The sequence below is a fragment of the Rhodnius prolixus genome, unplaced genomic scaffold (genome assembly GCF_049639745.1).
Source record: "Rhodnius prolixus isolate KJV_2025 unplaced genomic scaffold, Rpr scaffold_5, whole genome shotgun sequence".
NCBI classification, from domain to species: Eukaryota; Metazoa; Arthropoda; class Insecta; order Hemiptera; family Reduviidae; genus Rhodnius; species Rhodnius prolixus.
Genome location: NW_027411624.1, coordinates 39,119,709 through 39,143,743, shown reverse-complemented (window position 1 = coordinate 39,143,743; position 24,035 = coordinate 39,119,709). Strand labels below are relative to the sequence as shown.

General features: G+C 33.9%; 1 protein-coding gene across 20 annotated transcripts in view; it reads right to left on the bottom strand.

The window, feature by feature from the left end:
• The window catches only part of Gbeta13F (guanine nucleotide-binding protein subunit beta-1), a 49,768-nt gene that overhangs the window by 13,318 nt on the left and 12,415 nt on the right, over window positions 1-24,035 (bottom strand). For 12 of the 20 annotated variants that reach the window (XM_074136144.1, XM_074136146.1, XM_074136130.1 and 9 more), the window contains 2 exons: window positions 12,656-12,741; window positions 200-345 (listed from right to left, as the gene is read on the bottom strand). In XM_074136144.1, the coding sequence (XP_073992245.1) occupies window positions 200-345; window positions 12,656-12,712 (203 nt within the window). In that variant the 5' untranslated portion in view covers window positions 12,713-12,741. Of the gene's footprint in view, window positions 1-199; window positions 346-12,655; window positions 12,742-18,385; window positions 18,811-24,035 lie in introns of those variants that run through there. The other 8 variants (XM_074136140.1, XM_074136138.1, XM_074136141.1 and 5 more) reach the window with 2 other exon arrangements.

Here is a 24,035-nt window from a genome sequence, read left to right as displayed (position 1 = left end):
AACAGAAAAACAAACTTGTTAACCTTTACGAAGAACCTAAACGGTATTAAATATATAAAATTTAACTAATTACAATGTTAATAATAAAATATAAATCCTTTGTCTTTGGTTTTTATTTATTTGTTTATAACAAAAAACAAAATAAAAATTATTAAGTTTGAAAAAATGAAATCGACGCAAATTAAATTAAATAACCAACCTGGAATCAGAACCCCAATGCATGGCATAAATCTTGGCCAGATGTCCACGTAAAGTTCTTCTAGTACGCATCTGTATTCGGCCGATTGGCTCCATGTTGCTGGTAGCCTGGACCAGACTGGTGTCGCATGCAGCTTTTCGAGCATCCTGTAGGACATTCAAATATTTTTTCTTGTCAAGTCTAGGATTTTACACAAAAAAAAAAAAACAGCAAAATTAAGGGAGAAAGTTACTCGTTAGCTATTTCATCAGGGATAGTGGCCAATTGAAAAACCACTCGAAGGGCTGTTACATTACCAAAAACAATTAAAATAAGTTTACACAGAATTGTTTTGTTGCAAAATGAAATTCGAGAGTAATGTCTTATTCAGTCATCAGACAGAGAACTAAGCTGGGAAGACAAAATATGTGAAGAATAGATCGGATAGGAAAAGATCTGGAACTCTAAGACCCTGGATACAGCTTTATCTAGTCATGCTCGCCATGGGCTGCGTTTAGTACAATTACTTCTTCCTGTGGTGGAGTTCTAGCAATGCAGAACAGCGCTTAATGGTCTACTGCCTGTGCACATCTTTTCCCAATGTATTATTTCTTTCGTAATAGAAACAACATGTACTTCAGATAAAAAAAAGTTCTTCATTCACTCCATAACCATCTCCTCGTCAAACCACTCGCCACCCTTCAGAACCAACTTAAACGTAATGCGATCTTGCATGTAGCAACGAGTACAATTATCAGCGAGCTGCAATAGGTCTTTCGTTACTACCCCGTAACACTCATATTCCATATCTTTCTCTTACAGAATCATGGCCAACATAATCATATTTCATAATGGAGTTCAACGCGAAAAAATTAATTCATGACTCCGGGCTCTTAATCTAGACATAGTCTTTCGATGAATCATTTGGAAGGAAGTATTTGAATCATTATTATGATTCCAACCAACAGAAATTCTTTGTCTGATTATCTGACGCCATCTTCCTGTTTATGAAACTGGCTAGCTCCTATTTATGTGACTGCCTGTAGTCACTGCTTTCTTGATTAGACTTAAGTTGTCTGCTTTGATTCGGCACCAGGATTGCTGGAGTTGAATTTATGGATGAACGGTTGGTGACGCTTGTCTCGCTTTTATGTGCGACATGCATTTTTTTTTCTCATGTTTTTTGACCGTCCAACATATGTAATTCTTTAAATTAAAGTTAGGATGAAATTAATGAGTTGGCTTTTGCGACACTATGCTGCTGAACGAGATTTTTTTATTAAGTCACATAATTGATGTGTTAATAAAGCAGTAATAAAACACCTGGAAAGATCCAAATCTATTGATGGGAGATCTTCTTAATCCATTTCACATATGTCAAATTTAATCCATAAAAACTAATCAAATTAGTTTTACTGATGATTGTTTTCTTCCTTTAATTATTTTGTATTAGTTATTTTGAAGGTTTAATTTTATTTCAAAAATAATAATAACGCAGCCGGAGTGGTAAGTCACATTAGTCGTAAATAAATGTAATATATTTAGATTAGTGTGAGCGTATAGATAGAAGAAATGAAAGTGTATGGCTGGGCGTATGGACGAGCTCTGTGGGAGAGAGAGATCGGGCGACAGCACTGGAGTGGCAGTAGTAGTAAATAGGGTGTGTTGGGTGCAGGATCAATACAGGCGCAGCCATCTTGGGGTGCTCATACAGCAGCACCCCGGACAGCCACTTGTTTATAAAGAGTTGTCGAGCAATGAACGATTGTATGATCCGCTCTTCTCTCCTGGTACAGTCACCACCTCCACCACCACTCAATCTATCCATCTATCTCTTTAGTTTGTTATCGGGTGCGCCTTGCCTACATCTCATCTATAGAGGAGAGAGGCCTCTCTCTCTAGAAATGCTTTCTCTCTTTTCTGTTTGTAGTTGTTCTATTCTTACTTTCTCCTTACACCTTGTTAGACCGAATATTTGGCGAGAACACGAAGGGTAGCCCTCTTGTGCATCACTCTCCCACAAAACTTAGCCTCGTCCATGTTTCTATCGCCTGAAAAAAAAAGAATAATAATTTGAATAAATTTTATAATACGGCCGATCATGAAGTCTCAAAAACATCAGACTACTTTAAACCATTTCAAAAAATCTAATAAGGAACACTAACAGGACTTTCTCTAACTAATATCATCACAATTCTAAAATTACTATTTTTTTTAACCAAGTGTTATTGTGTAGATATCTTAAGAAGGGGACTAGTTCACAGTTTGAGGTAACCCACGATTTATACTCACAAGTTAGGAGGTAGCAAGTGTTTCCTAAATTATCCTACTCATTAATTGAACAGCAGTCCAACAAAGCGAGCTTTCAGATTTCCTATATTCTAAAAATTAACCATTCCAAGGTAACAGAAACCAAAAAAGAAATATTTTTCAGGAAAAGATCTCAAAAAAAGAAAAGAAAAAGTGATGAGCATTTAGACGGGTAAACAATATACGAAGTTCTAAATGGTCTTCCATTATTTACACTTTGCTTAACATCTTCACAAACTGACACACAAGTCGCTATGGAATGTTGTGTGTAATCAAATAATTCACCAATATCAACAACATACATTCATTGGAACCCTGTAAAAAAAAAATCGATATTAATCAAAATGTATAGAAAAATTTCAACTCTAAGAACATCTGGCAATAGGACTAGGATAATAGCACTGAGCTTTATCATAGGTTGACTTCTTTCATGAAATATTTTTATCCAACTAATTTAACAAATTTCAAAATTCTATGTAAAAAACTGAATGCAAACATTTCTTTAATCCAACTTAAACATATGCCCTACTTCTTTTCTTTTGTTTTCCATATTTTTTACTGATGAATGCATAGCAGATGTGTTTTCAAGACAAGCAAATACTTACACAAACAAACAAATTAGGTCACCGCTTTTTCTCGAATCAAAGAATGAAAGATAGAAAAATCTATTTTCCTAGAAGAATGATTCAAAATCAAGTGCAACAACTTTTAAGTTTGAAGACATGAAACTATCCCTATTAGGCTTCCTTGCGGGTACAATTTACAGTGTCGCCATTTCAGCCAGAGATTTTGATGCATTTCATGATAGAACTGTAGAACTGGAAAGGTACTAAAGAGAGGGAACTGTATTGTAAAAAAAAGGAGCAAAGATGTTGATTACACTCTAGTTTAAGAGTGGACTGCACAGGTAAGTCATCTATTTGTCTTCTACAATTCACTGAACGGAACATGCAGTTCCATAAAACAGTTAACAGAGAGAGAGAGACAATAAGTTTTACGGCCTTCACCAAGAATGGCCCCTTATTTAACGATTACAGAAAAATTATTCCATTTTTTACATATGACAATCCTCTGTGTTGAGTAGGGCTGGAAAAACTTTTGTATAACTGAACTGATATGAGCGTAACATGAGCATTATTTTTTTCCCCATGTTCTCCAAGTACAACAAATGAAAGGTATTTCGGACAAACTAAAATTGAAGAATGAGGGTAGATAACAAACAGAAAGGAAAAACAAAAGGCTAAGTTTACTAAGGCCAACGTAAAGTTAAAAATAACTTGGTGCATATAGTTGATATTACTGTTCAGAATATTTAATTACAGCTGGTCTAAAATAAAAGTTTACTCCCAGTGAAACTAACAATATCCATGAGGCACAGATAAAAACGAAACATTTTGTACATCTTGGCTTTCCCAAGAATTTCTTAAAGCCTGACCATTTTAAGGTGAAATACGTTACAAGCAATTAATTATGTCTAAAATACTTTGGCCATTGACATTCAGTTGCGCCTAAACTTGAGTACAATACTGTGGGGGTTGATACTCAATGAAATCCAAATTAGGAGAACCTAGCAGTCTGCACATCACACACACACACACAAAAAAAAAGATCTGACTCCTGAATGGGGCAAATAAATGTTTGCTGTTCAATTTTGCCCAGACTCATGCCCATAAATTAGAGTGTAATCAACATCTTTGCTCTTTTTTTTTACAATACAGTTCCCTCTCTTTAGTACCTTTCCAGTTCTACAGTTCTATCATGAAGTGCATCAAAATCTCTGGCTGAAATAGCGACACTATAAATTGCACCCGCAAGGAAGCCTAATAGGGATAGTTTAATGTCTTCAAACTTAATAACAACTTAAGTTGTTGCACTTGATTCACTTTAAGGCAGAGAAACTTTAGCTTCGCCAACAAGAAATGTTTTATATTAAAAAAACGTAGAAAATAATTATTATTTGAAAATTAAAGAGAACATAAATGTTATTTTTTTGTACTCAATTTTGGTGATTCTCAATTCAGGGATGCTGTATGTCGCCCACCCTTTTTAAAATATATCTTGACGTTGCTCTCAGAGGATGGAATGAGAAGTGTAGGAGAATGGGAATGAGGATTACTGATAATCTGTACATTTCTAATCTTCTGTTCGCAGACGACCAGGTGATTATTGCGGAAGATGAAGATGATGAGTGCTATATGCTGAGGAAGTTGATGGAGAGTTATGCTGAATGGGGGCTGGGTATAAATTTTGATAAGACGGAGCACCTATCCACTTCGAATGCAAGTACCTATAGAAATAGAAAGTAGTTGCATTAAAAGAGTGGATCATTTTAAATACCTTGGGTCAATAGTAGAGAAGGATGGTTCCTCCCAGCAGGAAGTAGAGAAGAGAATCAGGGAGGGGAAAAAAGTAATAGGGCTATTGAACTCAGTGCTCTGGAGCGGAAATTTGCTACCCAGAACCAAGAGGCTGATATTTACATCGATTCTCCAAAGTATCCTATCGTATGTCGCAGAAACATGGTGGGTGTTGAACAGAAGACAGTGCGAGAGACTCCTAGCAGTAGAAATGGATTTATGGAGGAGATCTGCAGGATGTTCGAGGCACGACAAAGTGAGGAATGTTGATATCAGGGAAAGAATGGGAGTGGAGAGAAACGTCCTAGATATTAGAGAGGCTAAGGCACTCACTTGGTATGGACATGCACAAGGAGGATGGGTCCAGAGAGATTGCCCTAATGGTGGTGATGGACGGCGAGATGGATGGACGGAGGAAGATAGGAAGACCCAAAAGTGGGTGGAGGGACCAGATGAAGGCGATGATGGCGGGATATGGTCTGACAGAGGAACAGGCAGAGGATCGTGTCGCTTGGAAGAAGGGAACCACGAGTTGTGGAAAACCCTAAAGAAAAAGGAATTTTGGTGATTTTGGCCGGATTTTAAAATGAACTTCCTCTTCAACAACAGACGGAGGAAGAAATAATAGCCCATTCATTAAAGGTGCATTAACGGCTAATCTTTTGAGACTCATGTGATTAAGTGGCCAACAAACGTAATTTAAAGTTTGTTCACTTGTATTCTATTCGCTTAACTCCCCTCTCCCTTTGGCAGAAAGGTATTCTAATTAACATCTAAAATTACTAGCTATTGGATAATTATAGATGACGCAGCTTTCTTTCTAACCAGCCCCAAGCAAGCTTTAGAAACACCAATAGCAACTGACTCACGATGAATTCCATTTTATCACCGGCTTGGTTAAATTTTTAACGAGTTATTTACGTTTCATAAAAGGCTAAAATACAAGCGAGCATTCTATCATGAAATAATAATTGCTGGAGTATTTCCCCGTGAATCAAGCGACGGTCAATTTCCTAGCTTTTGCTTAACACAGCTTAAAAGTTAGGTAATGAACAATCGCTGGAGACAAAAATTTGGCTCTTGGCTTTGCGATCTAGAATTATCAATACAAAAAGTTTACTTTACGAATTACGTATTCAAACCTATTTGAACATGTGGCAATGAACTGTGGGCTCCAATCAAGCGTTCCAACCTCATCCGCAACCAAGTCCCATAATGCTTTTAACAACATATGCTTCTTATAATGTGTCCAATCAAACCATGTAAAAAGTAGTAAACAAACTACAACCGGCAGCCATTCTAGTTGAATCCTGATTTCATATTTTAACACTTTAGTCCGACGCCTTTCATCAGAAACTCTCTCTAGCAACCCGCCTAGACATCTTGAACGTGTGCTAGTCAAATTCTTTCTGTGTGAATGATTGGTACATAAATACTCTTAAGAGAAGCAAAACTGAAGTCAAACATTTGAAGAGATATTCATCATATGAAAATAACACAATAATAATTTCATCTTCATAACAATACAATTTTCTATAAATATTGAAATTATTAATTATCTATGTATCGGTTGGTATCCCTTCTTTGTCCCCAATCAAATTCGAAAGTACACTTCCTAGTTGAATCTATCGCCCTACAAACCCTACTCGACTTATCAATAATATCGAGAAAAGTACCCTTAACAAATCTTATGTAAAATTCTAGTAAGTTATTATTTTCAGCTCTTATTTAAACAGCCATATGCTAACATTTGCATAAGAGATTTAAAAAATGATAATTCTTTTTTTTTAAAAAAAAGGGTCTTGCTAATTAAAGAGAAACATAATTAAAGAAAACTGATAAAAAAATATGCAACATAACCATCCTTATCATCACGAACGTCAATATTAAAGGAAAAACAAAAAAAAAATCCTCTTATCAAATACACTAGAATTTTGTTATTCAAATTTATGGCGTCTGAAATTTTAATTACTTAATTTATTATTAGTTCAGTAAAAATTGTGTGTCATGATGAATAAATTTAGCAATTCTATGTAAAACTGGGTTGACTAAAACGTAATTTTGCCTTATTTAAGGAAAGTAAAAGGAATTTAAGTTGAAAAAGTGGATTGTGGTAATAAAATCTTTGGGAAGAGGTAGCCCTTCTTGGGACACCTTTTTTTAGGTCATCCTGTGTGACATACACGTCATGGGTACTAACGGCGGGACCACAAGTTAACAATTTGCCTTGACCAAAAAAGGTTGGTAAAATGGTACTTGAATCTGGTCCAAGATAATTCTACCTTTCCAGCTGGAAAAAGATCTCAAACAGATCAACAGTGAGAACTTCGCCACAGAGATAGCCCAGATTGGGGTGCAGATAGCTCAACAATAATTTGAGAAGGTCCCCAAACTTAGAAAGCAAGCATAGTCAAGTAACAGTATTCCAAACAATGGACCTCGTGACGCTGACCACTGTCAGGGTAAAGAGGCGAAGAGAGAGAATCGGTCCAGTAAATATTATTTCAATTGTGGATTCTGGGAGCTGAAGGAACTATGGCTCCAACATGAAATAGATTCCAAATTTTGATACGATTGCCGTAGATCCTCTTTAAGTTCTAGCAAGAAGTGAATTAGTATACAACAGCCGTGCAGAACAAACTACACGTTCACTATAACCCGTCATGTGTTGTACGCCGCCCAATTACAAAAACGGATACTCCCATTTCCTATTGTATTATAACTTCAGGGTCGTGTAGGGGATTCAAACTTTACACGCATACCAACCTAACATTCATATACCTTAAAATTTTGATTATAGGAATGCAAGTTACAATTTTTATACAATAAAATAATTTATATTAATCAACAATGAAAAACTGCGTTCAGTATAAATGGCAATAATACTTTCAAATTAATAAATTTTATGGATGATAATTTTCAGTCTTTTGAGATAAACAAGTTAACTCCTCACCAACACTCAAACATACTTTACACACACATTTTTTGGGGGGGGATTCAGCAGAAATGTCAAAATCGGAATTTCCAGTGAATAAAATCGTAAACCTGCATGACAATGTATAAATCGATTTCCATTAGAATAACATAATAAATTCGCCATAATGTCTTAAGAGAGTAATAAGGAAAGAATTAGGGCAAACACTCAGATATATAAGATTATCGATTGATAAATATATATAGGTATACGTTGTTTTTTGTTAAACTAGGCCAAATTATTAAATAATAAAGAAAGGGTGTCCGTGTACCGTTATTTGGAATAAATTAATCTGACGTCGGAATTTAAAATGGACATCTCAATGGACATCTGTAAAGAAAGCAGTACACGCTCGGCGCCCTGATGATGCCTAATTAAATTTAAAACAAAAAATATGCATCGATCACTCAAAACAGCTTTCTTTTACTACAAATGTCATGGTTATGCAAACTACAATCAATACTCAAACGTTTTTTTGGAAAAAAATCTCAGCTACTGAATATTCCCTACAATAAAGGCAATACTAATTTAACAAAAAAAAAAAATCGACAATCTTTACCCGAAGTTACGCTAACTGCCGGTAATGAGGAAGAGGATCGATTCTATTGATTGCCCGTCCACACGTTTCACAAATCACCGTCGAAACATTAAATGAATTGGGAATCGAAGTTCAGCCACTACCTCTTTTACTTATTATCTATAATCTTTTCAAGCATCTAAGCAACTTTCTTACGATTACAGAACATTCAACATTCGAGCATTAGTCGAATCAATCACCTAAATCCCGAGGGCAACATTTTTTACATGCATAAGATAAATGGAATAGTTTCTAGAACAGAAGAGGATGTACTGATGATGTTAATTACGATGAAATTAAACAAACATCAGTTGTTATAAAAAAGTATTACGCCGATTAAAAACCGCTAAATGATCTTTTCAACGCAAGAAAAGTGAATAAGAAAACGGGAAAATAATTTAATTAAACGAAAAATTAATAACTTTACAAAATAGCTTGAGACTATTTGAGAAGGTTCATTGTAATAATTACGTAAATACCAAAAGAAAAAAATAAACAAACTATACTTAGACTGACATAAAAGTACCGTCTATAAATATTATAAATGACAAGGTGTAGAAATATTTCTAATGACAATAGACGATAAAATTGAATTTCAATACACCTTAATGTTATAAATAATCACATTGCAACAGTTTTCAATGTCTATAACCTTTCAAAACTGAGACAATGTCGTAAAAAAATTCCTCTTCAAACTAATTAAATTCTTACTGTTTATGTATAATAGTTAAATATTCTTACTGATTATAATCGAACAATTTACTGATGGATAAGTTTTGGTATAATATAAACAAAGGAGAATTAACAATATATAATGGGCAAACCTTAGCAAAAGTAATTTCAAGTTGGCAGGTTTAATGTTTGTATCATCGGAGTCTCATGACTTGCGCAAAGTGGTGCTCCAACAGAATTTAAACCAAATTTTGATCGAACTGAACGGTCACTAAAACTATGTACACGACAAAAGCAATTGACCGCTTCATTAGCAGGAGAGGTTACTGCAGGAAGGTTTCAAAAAATGTTTTCGGGCATGCGCAAAGCCGTACTTCAGGAAGGTTTCAAAAAAATGTTACATGCAAAACAATGTTACATTAGAAATCAAATTCAAACATTTATAGAAGAAGATTGACAAGCCCTCTTTAAAAGTCACAATCCAATTGATAATAATTAATAACAAATTACTCGATGGAATAGACCTATATTTTAATTGTGATCCGAGAATATCTGAATAAAACGGATTGTTAGGAAAAGATAAATCCCATTTTTGTTTCAAATACCGATTCGTTTGATGAAATGATAAATCTCTGGTTCAGAAAAACTTTTCTTAGATTTCATGTCGGTGTGGCGTAAGCTGGCTGGGCTGCAATGTGGAACGCTTCATTTACCTGGACGTTTCCAAGTGCGGGTGCAATGATAGACCTCTTCAGCTATTGCTGAATAAGGAGGTAGGAATCGCCCTGTGCTTGGCTCATATTTCCCTTCCTAAATTGTTTGAACAGAACCTGGGAAATGCAAGAAAATTAGAAAAAAGAGAGGCATTCCATATTTTTTAAAAACTAGCCATCTCTATAAAAAGAAACGATACTGTATTTAAGGGCAATCGAATTAGCCGCATTTAAACATAAAACCGTTTACTCTGAAGTGAATCTTTATAGAACTTCATGAAAACGTTTCAAATTAACTTTAACTGAAAATCCAAGCTTGCAAAATGATGGTTACTGCTTAGTTTTATGAAAATAAGTAGTGATCACAGCAACAAGTTAACAATTAAGAAATTTAAAATTAATGAAAAAAACTGCAACCCATCTATTCACTGAAATTTAAAGAAATATAAGCTTTGGGCAAAACGTTTATCAACATATATATATGTTATATATATCGGGGAACTTCAGCCAAATTGATGAAAGACGAGGAGAGAGGATCTATCTGTTTATGATAGCTTCCGCCAAAAACCACTGCCTGTGTTATTTTTACGACAAACGAGATATTTGTAATGAATCATCCCAGCTGGTCAATAACAGAAGATTTATGAAATAAAAAGATAACAAAATACAAAGTGAAGCTTTTTATGCTAAACGTTTCGACTAAATTAGTTTGCTTTGCTATTTCCTCTGTCTTTTGAGAAAATTGAAGCAAACAATAATTTAATGAAACTACCTTCAATTGTAGAGAATAATTCTTTCCTTTTTTTAAAAAAAGACGCATCAACATTTGAGGTCATTGGCGCCCAAAGCATTTTTCAAAGCTGCCCTACGGAAAGTGTTTTCTCGTTAACATTCACCGGACAGTGAACTGTAAGAAACTCTTGGAAAGAGAAAAATCTTATGGTGAGCAAGCTGGATACGAACCTGGGATCTCAGTGTGAGTTAATTCCGCCCCTTTACGGAGTTATAGTCAAAAATAGGAATTCAACTTATTTATAGAACAGATGTATAGCCCCTTTAGTTTACTAATTACTTTTTTCTTATTTATACGGCAGATGTACATTATATAATTAGACGTAATGACGTCACAAATTACTAAAGTATACTCTGACGTATACAAAGTAGATTACTAATTCTTAATGGTGACGCCATTCACGTGCGAAGAAGTTTGTAAAAGTAAACTTGTGGAACATCAAACTACTGCGTGTTGTTTCTACTCACGAACTCGAACTGTACCTAACCAATATTTCTAAAATTCTAGTTTTTATGGATCATTTTTCAGAACACAGGAAATTTTGCACAACTCTCGGCCCTCTTAAGAGTAAGTAGCATCCGGTTTTCACCGGACAAAACACCCTTTAAAGGTTCCTCGAAGAAAAAACAAAAATGGCTCTTACAAATTGGTCTGAACGTTTGTGCGTGTCATGCCGTGTAAGATAGCTCAAAATTTGACGCAACCGGGTAGAATTCTGACTGTCAAGGGAATTATGAGTCCAGCAATATCTTAAAAAACCACTACTGATGACTCCTTTAAATCAGTATTCATCTCTAACCTCATAAGAAAGTCTAAAAAGATTGTTTGCAAGATTTCTCCATAGAAATTAAATTTTATGGCAAATTGGAAAAATTATGGCACCTAATAAAATTTAGTAAAACGTCGAAGGAAGAAACACTGGACGGACAGGACAAACTTAAATATTTTATTTACACAGATGTTCTATTTATAAATATAGCACATGATGCCAGATAACTCCACTTACCTGCATGATTCATACAAATCTGTTTCAAAATGTTTGTTTACGATATTCTAACGCGATGCTGCAGGAAGTGCATTATTGTGCAACTTTTAGATTGTAATTCAAAGCAAATTTGGAGGAGGGGAAAGAAAGGGTGGGATCGGGTGGTTCCGACAATTGATCCATCCATAAAAGATCTGCCTCTTTCTGGCTTTGAAAATCAATTACAACAACTCTTACATCATTCATGTCTATCTATCCTTTTACACTTTACAGCACTTTTTGCAGATAGCATACTGGGCTACTTAGAAACACTATCCAACCTAGAAAACCTAATCCAAATTCAGAACTAAACAGGATTTACACTTCTTCACAGCTATTAGACGGCATCTTCTTGGTCACTTGGGGGGCAACAGCGCCACAGACTTCCACATTCTTTCACCATAAATAAAGACTCTCCTTTTTGCAAATAAAATCAATCATTCTATTGAAGACTATATAATAGTTAAGGTCAATTCGTTTAATTACGGCGATTTTGAGATATACAAAATGAAATACTCTAATCGATTTACTCTAAAGTTCAAGGAACTTTACCAAATAAAAAAAATTAAATATTATCAAAACCCAAACAAATAAGGACAACGTCTAAAATTACAAAGAGAAAAACCTTTTACAATATACACACACATATATATATATATTATATACAGATGGCTGTTTAAAAAAGAAAAAGGGAAAATGTTAACAGATTGGTAATACTGCTATTTTTAACTTTTGCTTTATTAGCTGGTTAGTCTGAGAAGAGCAAATACTTCTAAACTAAGCTTCCAAATGTATTTATCTATCCAGACTGTGGTGGATATATTTAAAAATAAATGATTTATGTATTATTATACTTGTTTAACATCAATAAAATAGTAATAAAAGTGATTTGTACAGATATAAATTGTTAACACCATTTGATAACCCTGCGTGTTTTGTAGATACTATCTCACTGACGATGGCGAGGAGTGCGTCAGCCATTATTTTATAATAAATAAATATAACAGATTAAATATGTACATCAATAAGTGAATGATATATATAAGATAATACATACTCGTATTGCATTTTTTAATGTTTCCGCTTCTTGACGTAAACTGTCCAGTTCATTCATTCTTGATCCCTAACGCGGACCGACTGCTGCTGCAAAATAAAAACAAAGTAAAATAAATAAATAAGATATATATGTAATTATTGAAAATCAAAATAACACTAAAAATATTAAGTAAAACAGTATAGACTATAGAATTTCCTTTAAACTATTCTGAGCGAATAACTAGCTAAAGTACATAAAATTTAGTCAGGCGCCGCGATAGCCGAGCGGTTCTAGGCGAGGCCTGCTTAGCTAAGATGTATAGTTGGTCTAGTGGGTTCGATTCCCGGTCTTAGGCCTTGGATTTTATTTAATGGTTAATATGAGAAATTTAATAGTAAAGTATGTTTGCTAGGGAATCTGAAAACCGGATAATTCCTAGAGAAAAATCCAGGGCGTAAATCTGCAGATCCATATGCCTTCTCTTCCTCCATAGTTAATGCCCCATTATCCAAAATGCCATCATCTAAGTGATAATCCAATGTTTGGATGGACCTGGATGATCCATTTGGCCTAATTATTACATTTTTCAAATGTAAACATTAAACCCTTATGGATCCAGCATTACCTGCTGGGAAACGATTGCATCCTAACCTTCACCTACATTTCTGTTAACCACAGGAAGTCAGTTGCCAGCGTACATTCATCAAACCATAGAGCAGTATTCCTTCCCATTCCTAGTTTCCAGTTAGTCTAAGTGGACATTCTCTAGGAATTAACAAAGCTGCCGTGGACCTTTCTCCATCTCCACATTTTATAACTAGGGCAAGGGCAAACCGAACATGCCAGTAGATGCGACTGCGCAAATAACACTGCAGCAATCATTTACAAAACAAACTCTTTCATTGAATACTATTTTTGTGTTCACCCCCACCCCAACCCCAAAAAGGTTGACATTATAGGAGCTTTATCTGGAATACAAAGGACATACAATTTTTTAAGCATACTTTATGACGTTGCATTTGTCACATCCTGCTAATTTATTTTGGACAATTAAGGATTTTCCTTATATGGTAGCGCTGATGATTCATTATGAGGGCGCCACACTCAATGTAGACGGGTTCGATGTGACCGTAACAATAGAATGACAAATTATAAATAACTAATTTTTGTAATATATTAACTATCAATTTTGATACTCTTGTTATCAGGTTATCTTCCTAAAATAAATTTTATAGAAACGGAGATCAAAGTTAATAAGGGAAAAGAGAGATATGCTGCCCCCCCCCCAAAATGAGATCAAATGCCATTCATAATTACTGGGAAGTCGATATTATATTATTTATCGATCAATCAATAAAGACTTTGAAGAAATGAGAAACTCCTACAAGTACTTTGGGTATGCAGTACATGAATACACCAATACAGTGCGTAGCAAGCATACTGAGATTGTAATGCAGGAGCTAAATTAAGTAGTAAGAGTAGTTACGATTATTAAAGTAACTAGAAAGTGGTTTTATAAGAAAATAAGTCCACCTACAATACTATAAAAATTATTATATATTGCATTTAATTCTTCTTTTTTCAACTATAATTGAAGAGCTTGGTGCAAAAAGGAGTTATCTACATTTTGTTCAGAAAATGTGTTAAGTGGCGCCCCCTATTGTACGGTTCAATTCAACATCTTTTGGTGCATAAACGAGTCTTTATGCAGACTTGTTTATTATTACTTATTCTCTAACCTAGGCTAGATTTGGAGCAAAAATGAGTTTTCTACTGCAGATAACTTTCTTTTGCTCCAAACAGAAAAGATGACGCAATCAAATTTTTCATTAGGTTTATTTAATGTTTATATTAGGTAGATATTATTATTTTTCTTTTTGACAGGCTTAATAATATATCTAACATTCGCTTCGACAAGACACAAAATGCCACTTAAAAGCTCAAAAACAAGAAATCTGTTGACTAAAGTACTTAATATGTACTCAAGTTTTACTGAAAATTATGATTTTGGTGCAAAAAAGAGTTAGATGCTGAGAGCCCCAAATGACCCCATCACAATATATTAACTAATCCTTACAGCAGACACAATATAAGGAATACATCTTAAAGCATATTTAGTTTTTAGTCCCTAATAAAAAATTTAAAAAAACTGTAGATAACTCCTTTTTGCACCAAGCTCTTCAATTACTTTCAGTGCAGTAAAGGGACATTACTCCTAAAATATTATATTAAAGTAAGTAACGTCAAAACAATACATTCCAGTAAAGTTATTTATCGCAACGATTTCCTTGTTTAATAAGAAAAAGTTCTGATGAGAAACTGAATCAGCCAAAAAGTATAATTTCAAATTGAAAATACAAGGTGTTAATAATGATGGCAGAAAAAAACTATTTACTGATGAAGTAGTGGAGAACTGCTCTTTTGGTTCAAAATTCTCCAGATCGTACATTAAAGTAGGTTAACAGAACTCGCACTATTCTAGTGTAAATATTCTAGTATATATACACATATCTACTTATATAAACTCTATCTATTCATTTGTCATTGAGAGCTAATAAATTTAACTGAAAATGAGAAAATATGGTAGGATTGGCGGAAGTGTCAAGGTGAACAGTTCTGCGAGCGAGCAGTTTGTACGTCGTACTACTCATTTAGCCTATTTAATTGTGTTATATTCTTCATGTGCATGAGCGTATGTGAACGTTAGGGAAAAGTTACACAAGGCTAACGAGATGAACTTGCTGCCGTCAGTCGGCTAACCGGCCTATATATGACAACAATACATGACAACTACGGCTAGTATACTATTCGTACTAATAGCCTGACACAAGTTGTCTTTTCTCTTTTTTACAAAAAAAACAAAAAACAACATCATTCTTTAAACGTAAAACTTTTGACACTAATAATTCGTGTCACTAAGACGTGTAAAATATTTAAAAACTGTTCATTTCCCTGGGAATAAAGTTGAGAAGTCTGGTAAATGTCAAAAAATTGTTTCTATATCGAAAACGAGGAGTGAGATCGAACGAGAAAGGGGTTTACTGATAAGCCATTCATAATTACTGGGAAGTCGATGGTAATATTATCGATCAATCAATAAAGGCTTTGAAGAAAAGAGTAACTCCTACAAGTACTTTGAGTATGCAGTACATGAAATACACCAATATAGTGCACACTGAGATTGTAATGCAGGGGCTATCTTAAGTCTTCCTAATCTATCAAAACTATTACAAAACTTATTGCATTTCATCCCCATTTAAAGATAAAACTATAAAATATAGTTGGATTTATGAATTTTTTAATTCACCTAATTAAAATTCTTGAAACTTAGAATATTTATTCTTCTTTAAAACAAAAATAATATTGTCAACAACGTCCAAGCAAAAATTAATCGTATTTCAAAGCTGGAATTTTGGTTAGGCATTATTCTCTTAAATGCTATAGGTGTTCGAAGCGTGTAGCTTCTACAACTTAAAGAAATTTTAAAATAATCACAATTAGCACATGCGATTTAATTAAAAAAACGGCAAACTTATTATTTTTAACATTTCCTAATCTCTAAAAAATATAAGAAACATATCGATTAGATATTCTGTACACATTTGAAGGTTAATTTATCGAAAGTGAAGTATTCATTACACGCACATATTATCGATGTATGGGTCCCCCTATGGTAGACTTCCCGACGTCAAAACTTTACACATTGGCCGGCCAACAATTACATGTTAAAATTCTACAGTTATGATTCACTTCCAAACATATAAAAGTTTTCAATTTTTGTGATTAAAATAATAACCTGGTCAATAAAAAATCTATGTTTATATGTAACAAGCAAGACATGAGTTCCAAAAGGGTGACTTGTGGAAAAGGTTTTGAGCATTGTGGTCATATCCAAACTGCGAGGCTCAAAAAAAAATTTGAGCAAGGAGCTCATAAATTAAAAAGAAAGAAAAATTATTGCCAATTTAAGCCTTATTTATTTTTGCTAAGGTTTAAACGTAAGCCTTGTAGAATGCCAAGTTTTTTTTATAGGCCATCTACTAGGCTTTGAATCATTTATTTGTCAGAAAAAGTTAATTTTAGTTTTTCTTAAATTTAAAAAGACTTAAGTTTTGTACATTATTTCTTTTACGTTTTGCTGATAAACCATTTGTAATTAACCAATGAGCAATTGTATGAGTATAATGCACTTACATTTAAAAGGATTTTGGTCCTATACGTTATTTAAAGAAATATGTACCATTTACTCTATTAATTCGTAATTTTAGTGAAAACTAAAAAATTTCCTAAAAAAATAATGGAAAACCATGAAATTAACAAATTAAATTCATGGCTATTAATTAATAAATTTAAATAATCAATGACCTGACTATAAACCAAAGAAATGAAACTATGACGTAATAACTGGCCAACATAAAGCTTTTAAAGTACTTTTTATTAAATCATGAGATGGTGGTGGGTGGGGATAGACAAGAGAGCTTGAGGGGTACTAATAATCGATAAATGAATTAATACAGAGTTAATGGAAATATAATCCAGGAGTTGAATGGCCCCGACGACATTACAATGTGGGCTTTAAATTGAAGCCAGATCGATCTAGAATGAATATATGGACTGGAAATGTTCCGACTACATATCTCTGGATTTTGGAATCATTGGGAAATAGGAAATCATCTAACTAATTTTAGAATTCAGTAACGAGAATTATTTTTGTTTATGAATGCAAAAGCGCTTTCTAAAATTATAATTTTTCTGCGTAAAAAATGTTTGAATTAACGAAGAAAAATAGTTCAAACAAAAAAAAAAAGATTAAGGTTTTAGGTTTAGAAAGAAATCAGAGACGGGTATTAAGAGCAAATCCGATTTTCATCAATCTAAGGGCAATTTGGAAGAGCTTTAATCAATAAGATTCATCAAATGGAAAGCCTTTGAAGTACCCCAAAAATTCCAAATAGGCCTAGCCAAAGAGAGTAACCTGCACGTGTCGTTGTCATACAGATAATGCAGCAGCGAGAGTTCAAAGATCCCAATATCAACATGCTTCCGCCACATACAAACCCGTTCTGTGATATATTTTTTGAGACGCAAGAGGTATTCAATAAACCAGATGATATTCCTCACTGGCAAGAATAACGCGCGGAGAGTTTAAAAGCTGCTCTATGGAGTGCGTTCTGATCAGAGAACACTCACCACTTTCTGGCGAAAAGAGAACAGAGGCCGCCGTAGAAGAACATGTAAAGGGAAACGAAGTACATTACTGTCAAGTTATTAGGTGTTGTTAGTTAAGCAAACAATATACGTCCAAGATATGCTGCGATACAATACAGTGTCCGCGAATTAGTTGATTACTGAATTTGCGTCAGCCGTTGTCTGCAATAACTATTGAGTAATTTCCCAATTTTTGGGGATGAACGGAAATATCGTACAAGGAAATAACGCCATCAGATCCCAAATGTTTCTAGCAAGAACAAAAAGCTAAAATTTCCTAGGTTACTTACTATTAAAGAAAAGAAGTTGAAAGAAGATCAAATCTCAACTACTCCGAGGTCAGTGAAAGCTAGCAGTTAATGACTCAACTAAATCAAACAATCACTCTGATTATCGATATGGTACAATAAACTTCCTATAAGATAGAATGTAATATTCACTATTATTCACGAAATGATTTCAGCAGTAACCTTGTTTACGTAATGATGAATAATCGAATATATTTCAATATATCGAGAGAAATAATATATTAATCATACACACGCCATGAAATCATTAATCACTTGATGAAAACTTGATCTATTCAACTTGTTCGTTGATTTTGAGTTGGTGAACACTGTTTTGATTTAAAAAAAATGTCCCTCTGAAAAACAAAAAACAAAAAAATAGAATTCCTTCAACCAGGCAATGCAAGTACATGACAAAAATGGAATTGCATAATTTAATTACTGAATGCACTTATCGAGAAATGACACACTTTCAAACAAAAAGTTTACTTATACTTATTGTGATAATTAGTATTTCTAAGCTCGTCAGTTTTTTCCTCACAAAGGTTTTCATCTTTTGTAAATTTTTCCTTAGTCCTTCAGGAAGTTTGTCCCAGGACCAAATAAAGTTTCCTTTTTAAAAACAATTACTTGCAGGATTCAAAGGACCTCCAAAGGAGGACTTCCTGTGAAAACTTACACGGTTACACCTTTCGCTAAAAAAAAACTAGCCTACATGAATGACGAACTACCAATAAACTTAAGTCTCGCTCATTACAATGCATTGAGGGTGAGCCAACAGCATAATTATTACAATTATCTGATAATTCACGTCACGAAACTATTATCGGCCATTGATGACGTTGTTGTAGGCACGTAGGCGAAAAATAAGAAGCGTCTCTAGGTTGTGCAGTTTGAACGGATGGGTTGCATTCTTTTTTTGTTTCCTAAACACGTGCCTCAAACGCTGAGAATCAAAACAATCTGTATTATTTCTGATCAATATCTAGCTATGTTTGTTTCTTTAGCAATCTTTTATCTTTAGAACTTGCCAGCCACCTAGAAGAATTGAAACTAATTTAAAAAAAAAACCTATTCGTTCGGATTTTCTAAGTATTAAATGACTTTCTATTACTGTAAAGTTTCACGTTTTTTTGAAGCTGCTGAAGGAACAATTCAAGTACAGAATTTACTATAGGCAGATAGAGTATAGAAAGAAGTTGGGAGATTAAATAAAATATAACCAAGTGGAGCAGAGATCCTGAGGCTGTAAAGCCAGTAGTCACCAGTGTAATATAGTTCCTAACTAACTTCAAAGTTCTTCAGCACTGATTTTACACAGATCGAGTCTAAAGTTTCCCGTATTTGATTGCTACAGCAACCACATATCTAAGACAACTGGAGGCACTTCGTGAGGAAATAAAGTTAAAAGAATGAGGAATAAAAGTCTCTAGTAGGTTTAAAAAAAGAGTTGTGATTAAAAACATATAGCCTAAAACCAACCCTATAACGTTTTATTTTATATACATCTAGGTACTAAGTAGTTATGTTCGTAAGAGACACGAATCTTTGGATTCAGAAGGCATTAAACTCGATTGAAACTCGAAATAGAAAATTACATTTACCAGAATGGTGTTTAGTTCAAATTTCTGTGACAGATCGTTTTACCCAGTGAGGAAATAACGGTGCATAAAGGAGATTTACGATGTGCTGGTCTACTAGTATAAAGTCCATTCGAACACAATACCACCAAGAAGAAGATGGACATATCCGTGATCAATCAATCAATCAATCAATCTAAATCGCTTCATTCAATATCAATCACTTAGCACACCACCATTATCTATTATCTTTTTAGAACAACTTCCTTTGTTACGAATACAAATCATCATTTTATCTTCTTAAATTATCTTATTATCTTCGATTGTTATCTTCCTGTGTTATATTCGTCTATTTTTTTTTTTTTTTTTTTTTTTTTTTTATAGAATTCAAACATAATAAATCACAATTTGCGATACTGTTTTCCTCAATTTAGATTGTTGGTATTTTAACGTATCATACAGCAACAGAAATGGACTAATCACTTCTCTACAGAGATATTTAGCGTTCAGCAAGATTTCAACCGAGAAAATTGGAGAACTACACTATCGGGATACAGTTTTGAAACTATGTGCTAGGTTAATTTAAAATTTGCTACTCGATACCCAGCATCAAGATCAGCTTCTCAAGTTCCTCTCGACAGATTAGCGTTGCTGCTCGAAAAAAATAAAAAAATACTTCTTAAATTCTTCCTCCTCTAAGCCCAAAAAAATGACTAATTTACGTTTCGTTTCAATCAATTAAAAACTTAGGAATGAATAGAGATATTTTTGATTACTTGACAGGTAATACTTAAAAATAGAAGTTACAAAGTATTCTATGGAATTCCAAATCTACTTGAAAATAAAGCTGTACTTATTTTCAATTTCGATAATGTTTTTGCAGTACTGCCTCTTAATTATTTGACCTTCTCGAAATTCTAATTAAAAAAAAACTTTTAACAAGACTTCCGCCCAGTACATAGAGCAATAAGGAATATAATAAAACTCTTTATAAAGATTAGAATTTAAAATGCAAAAACAGTAGATCGCGAACCATTGGCCTGAAGCTCTTGGTAAACAAATCAACCACTTCCTTATTGAACCGATGGACGTCGTCTATGATGTTCATTACGGAGACCGTTCTATCAACCGCTTATGTTCATAACAATTTTACTTAATCTAAAATTTCTTTAAATCCAGTGAGTTCTTAGTGACAAACTAAGTAATAATTTTGATCTTACTATTTTCTACAATTTAAGGTATGTGTTGCACATCTAGTGATTGCTACTTGTTCTCTCAATGATAGGAAAGAGCCTACAATGTGATACGATCAGCTACACGGCCTCAAATAACTTCCAAGTACCTAAAAGGTTGACCAAGTTGGAGTTGAAGTAGTATTGAATAATACTAATAAAATAAAACCACATTTGGGCTACCACAAAAGGGAAAATTAATCATTCGAATGACCTTAAACCATGAGATACGTCATGAATCTCTTTTATTTATCACTTTTTCAGGAAACAAAGCATAAAGGACGAGCAAATCTGGGTGTTAAAAAACAAAAAAAAAAACACCGTACGTGCAATGCGTGCAGATATTATTTAAATGACCACAGCACTTGTGCGGGTGTAAGTGAGATAACATAGTTGGCCGCGATTTTAAATAAACCAGTTCTACTGTCAGTAGTATGTCTTTTAAGCGGCATCTTGAAATTCCTTAGCTATATTCGTTATTATTTACATTTACACAGAAATATCCGGCAAGAATTGTTTTCCATCAACAGAAATCTCTCTTTACCGGAAGAGGGGATCTTAAACTGCTCCTTTAATCTAGGATAGCGAGTATATGAAGATAAAAAAAAAGGTTGTAGGAGACTCCTTCGGGCAGAGAACCAGTTAGTGGAATCCTTCACCATGTTAGAAACGCAAAAAAAGCAATGATCACAAGTAATAACCATGATGTAGGTCACAAAAAACTAAGTCTAAAATAGTAAAAACATCGGCAGTCTTATCTGACATGGAAAGATGATGTACTATGTTACGTGAGATGGAAATGTTGCTTAACTATATCTCGTGGTTACAATCAGGTGATTGCAATGCCAGCTGTTGCCACTGCCTGTAAATTTGGTTTATACTAATTTGTCCAATATATCTTCTGTAATTAATTCGAAGTTTAATTCATCAACAAACCAGAGTTCAAAATGTAAAAACAAGAAAAAAGTTCAAGAAGCAAGCAAAATATTGGGTGCTAAGATAAAAGGTATCCTCCTACTTAACAGTTCGAAAATATCCAGGGTCTAAAACTTTTAAAGTATAATGCTTTATCACATAAGACTATCATTGTACTTAACTGTCTTCTTCATGGAACTTAGCATAAAACTGAATACACCTTCACATAATAGATTCAGTTCTGCAAACTCTTATCTCATCAAAAATAATAATAATGGTTGACATTGTAACATTTACAGAAATCTACAATCTTTCACAAATACCAAAAAAGATATACCAAAGACGATAACATCTCTTAAAGATATATTAAGAAAAAAATTATGGTCCACTTTGTAAAGCAGGCAGTTTGGAGAAATAAGGTCAAACGCTGAACCTGTACCAAAAGATTCCGTTATTCAATTCATTATTAAAAAATTTGTAGACATCTTAAGGTGTCTAGGTCAAAATATTCAATATGGAGAAAGAACAACCGCTGTAGAGATTTGTAGAAAAGATAAGCCTGGAGGCGCCGCGTCCATGGGGCAGGCCAAAATGAACTTTTCAGGAAAATGAAGAGTGCGAATTGTGATGCTTAAGATCACGAGCAAGCAGAGAGAGAGAGAGTGATGCGCTTACTAAGCTGAAAATTTGTTGCGGAGGATATGATGATTCTGAGTTACGAGTGGTGTCCTGTGACCCAGTGTTCCGAGCGAAAGTTTGGTGCTTACAAAGCATGGAATGTAACAATAATTATCTTCTCAAGGTAACCTGTTTTTACGGTCCGCTAATTATTTTATAAAACAATATATAACCACAAGAGACACGATCTCTTAACAAACTACAATCATCTAGGTATGCGAGTAATTCTATAATATTGTTCATGTATAATTCGCTTGACTTCTCTAGTTATCTGAAACCAGCCGCCTCACATTTCCGTCTGCCTAGACAGTTTTACTATTTTCTCATGGAAGGATTAGTTTACAATAGCTATTTCTTTCAATATGTAAAAGTATCCCACGTTATTGCTGCCACTAATTGCATCATTCAGTAGTGTGATCCATTTCCGTTTTATTATAGCTTCATTCTACGATGGTTTTCCAGCGCAGGAACCGCCACAGATCAGTTCTAAACTTTACGATTAAAAAACCACAAAAAATATTGGTTTAAATAATTAATAGTCTAGTAAACAAACAATAATATATCTTGCTTGGGTTTTACACAACCTGCTACATTCTATTTCTTATAAAAACACTCCTAAGGTAGCCACAAAATTATTATTATTATTATTATTATTTTAGCTATCAGGGATGGCATTATTGCCATCTTCTTTTATAATCTTCAGTTTCGTTCGAACCACATTAAGAAATTAATCAAGTTACCAGTGAAACCCCAACTTGAGGAAATAGGACCACTTTTAGTTATTATCTGTACGCAGCCTAAATTTTAGACTTCCTGAATAAACAGGGTGAAAAATAGCACTAGTTCGAAAAATATTTCCTAACATTTTCTCAAATATTTCAGAGAGTTTAGATTTTTTTTTTTAGTGCACTTTGTAACCTTTGACTTCCTTATTTTAAGACAGTCTACTTTAAAATTGACTATTGGTCCATCTAAAAGAGTTTTCAATGAATTAAAGAACTTGTTAACTAACACTCTGCTTTTCTTGCAAAACAAACGTAATTTCTCGTACGAAGATAAAAGGAATCCTGGAAAATGATATACCGTTTGAAAGCCCACATTAGACTAGAAAACTTTTATAAAAAGTGGCCAGCACCTAGGTCTGATAATGATCACGTAAGGGCCTAATGAGTTTTCTTCAAAAAATTTCGATTACTTTTATTGTTTCCAGTATCCAGGAGGAAGATTAAGGCTGTTTGGAGAATAACTTATGCTTCGAAATGGTGTCAATTTTGAGAAAATTTATCTGTCTTTCTAACCGCGTCATCAGAATCGAATTCGGACTAAAACTTTCTTGAGTAATAACATTTTTCATTGCAAAAAAAGTAATGATTTTAGAAAAAAACTTTAAAGTGACGTCACTCAAGATTAGTGGAAAATATGAAGTTTCCAATACGTCATTGAACTCCACTTTAGAGGTACTACACACAGTAGGCCTATGGACAATACTTACTGGTTCACC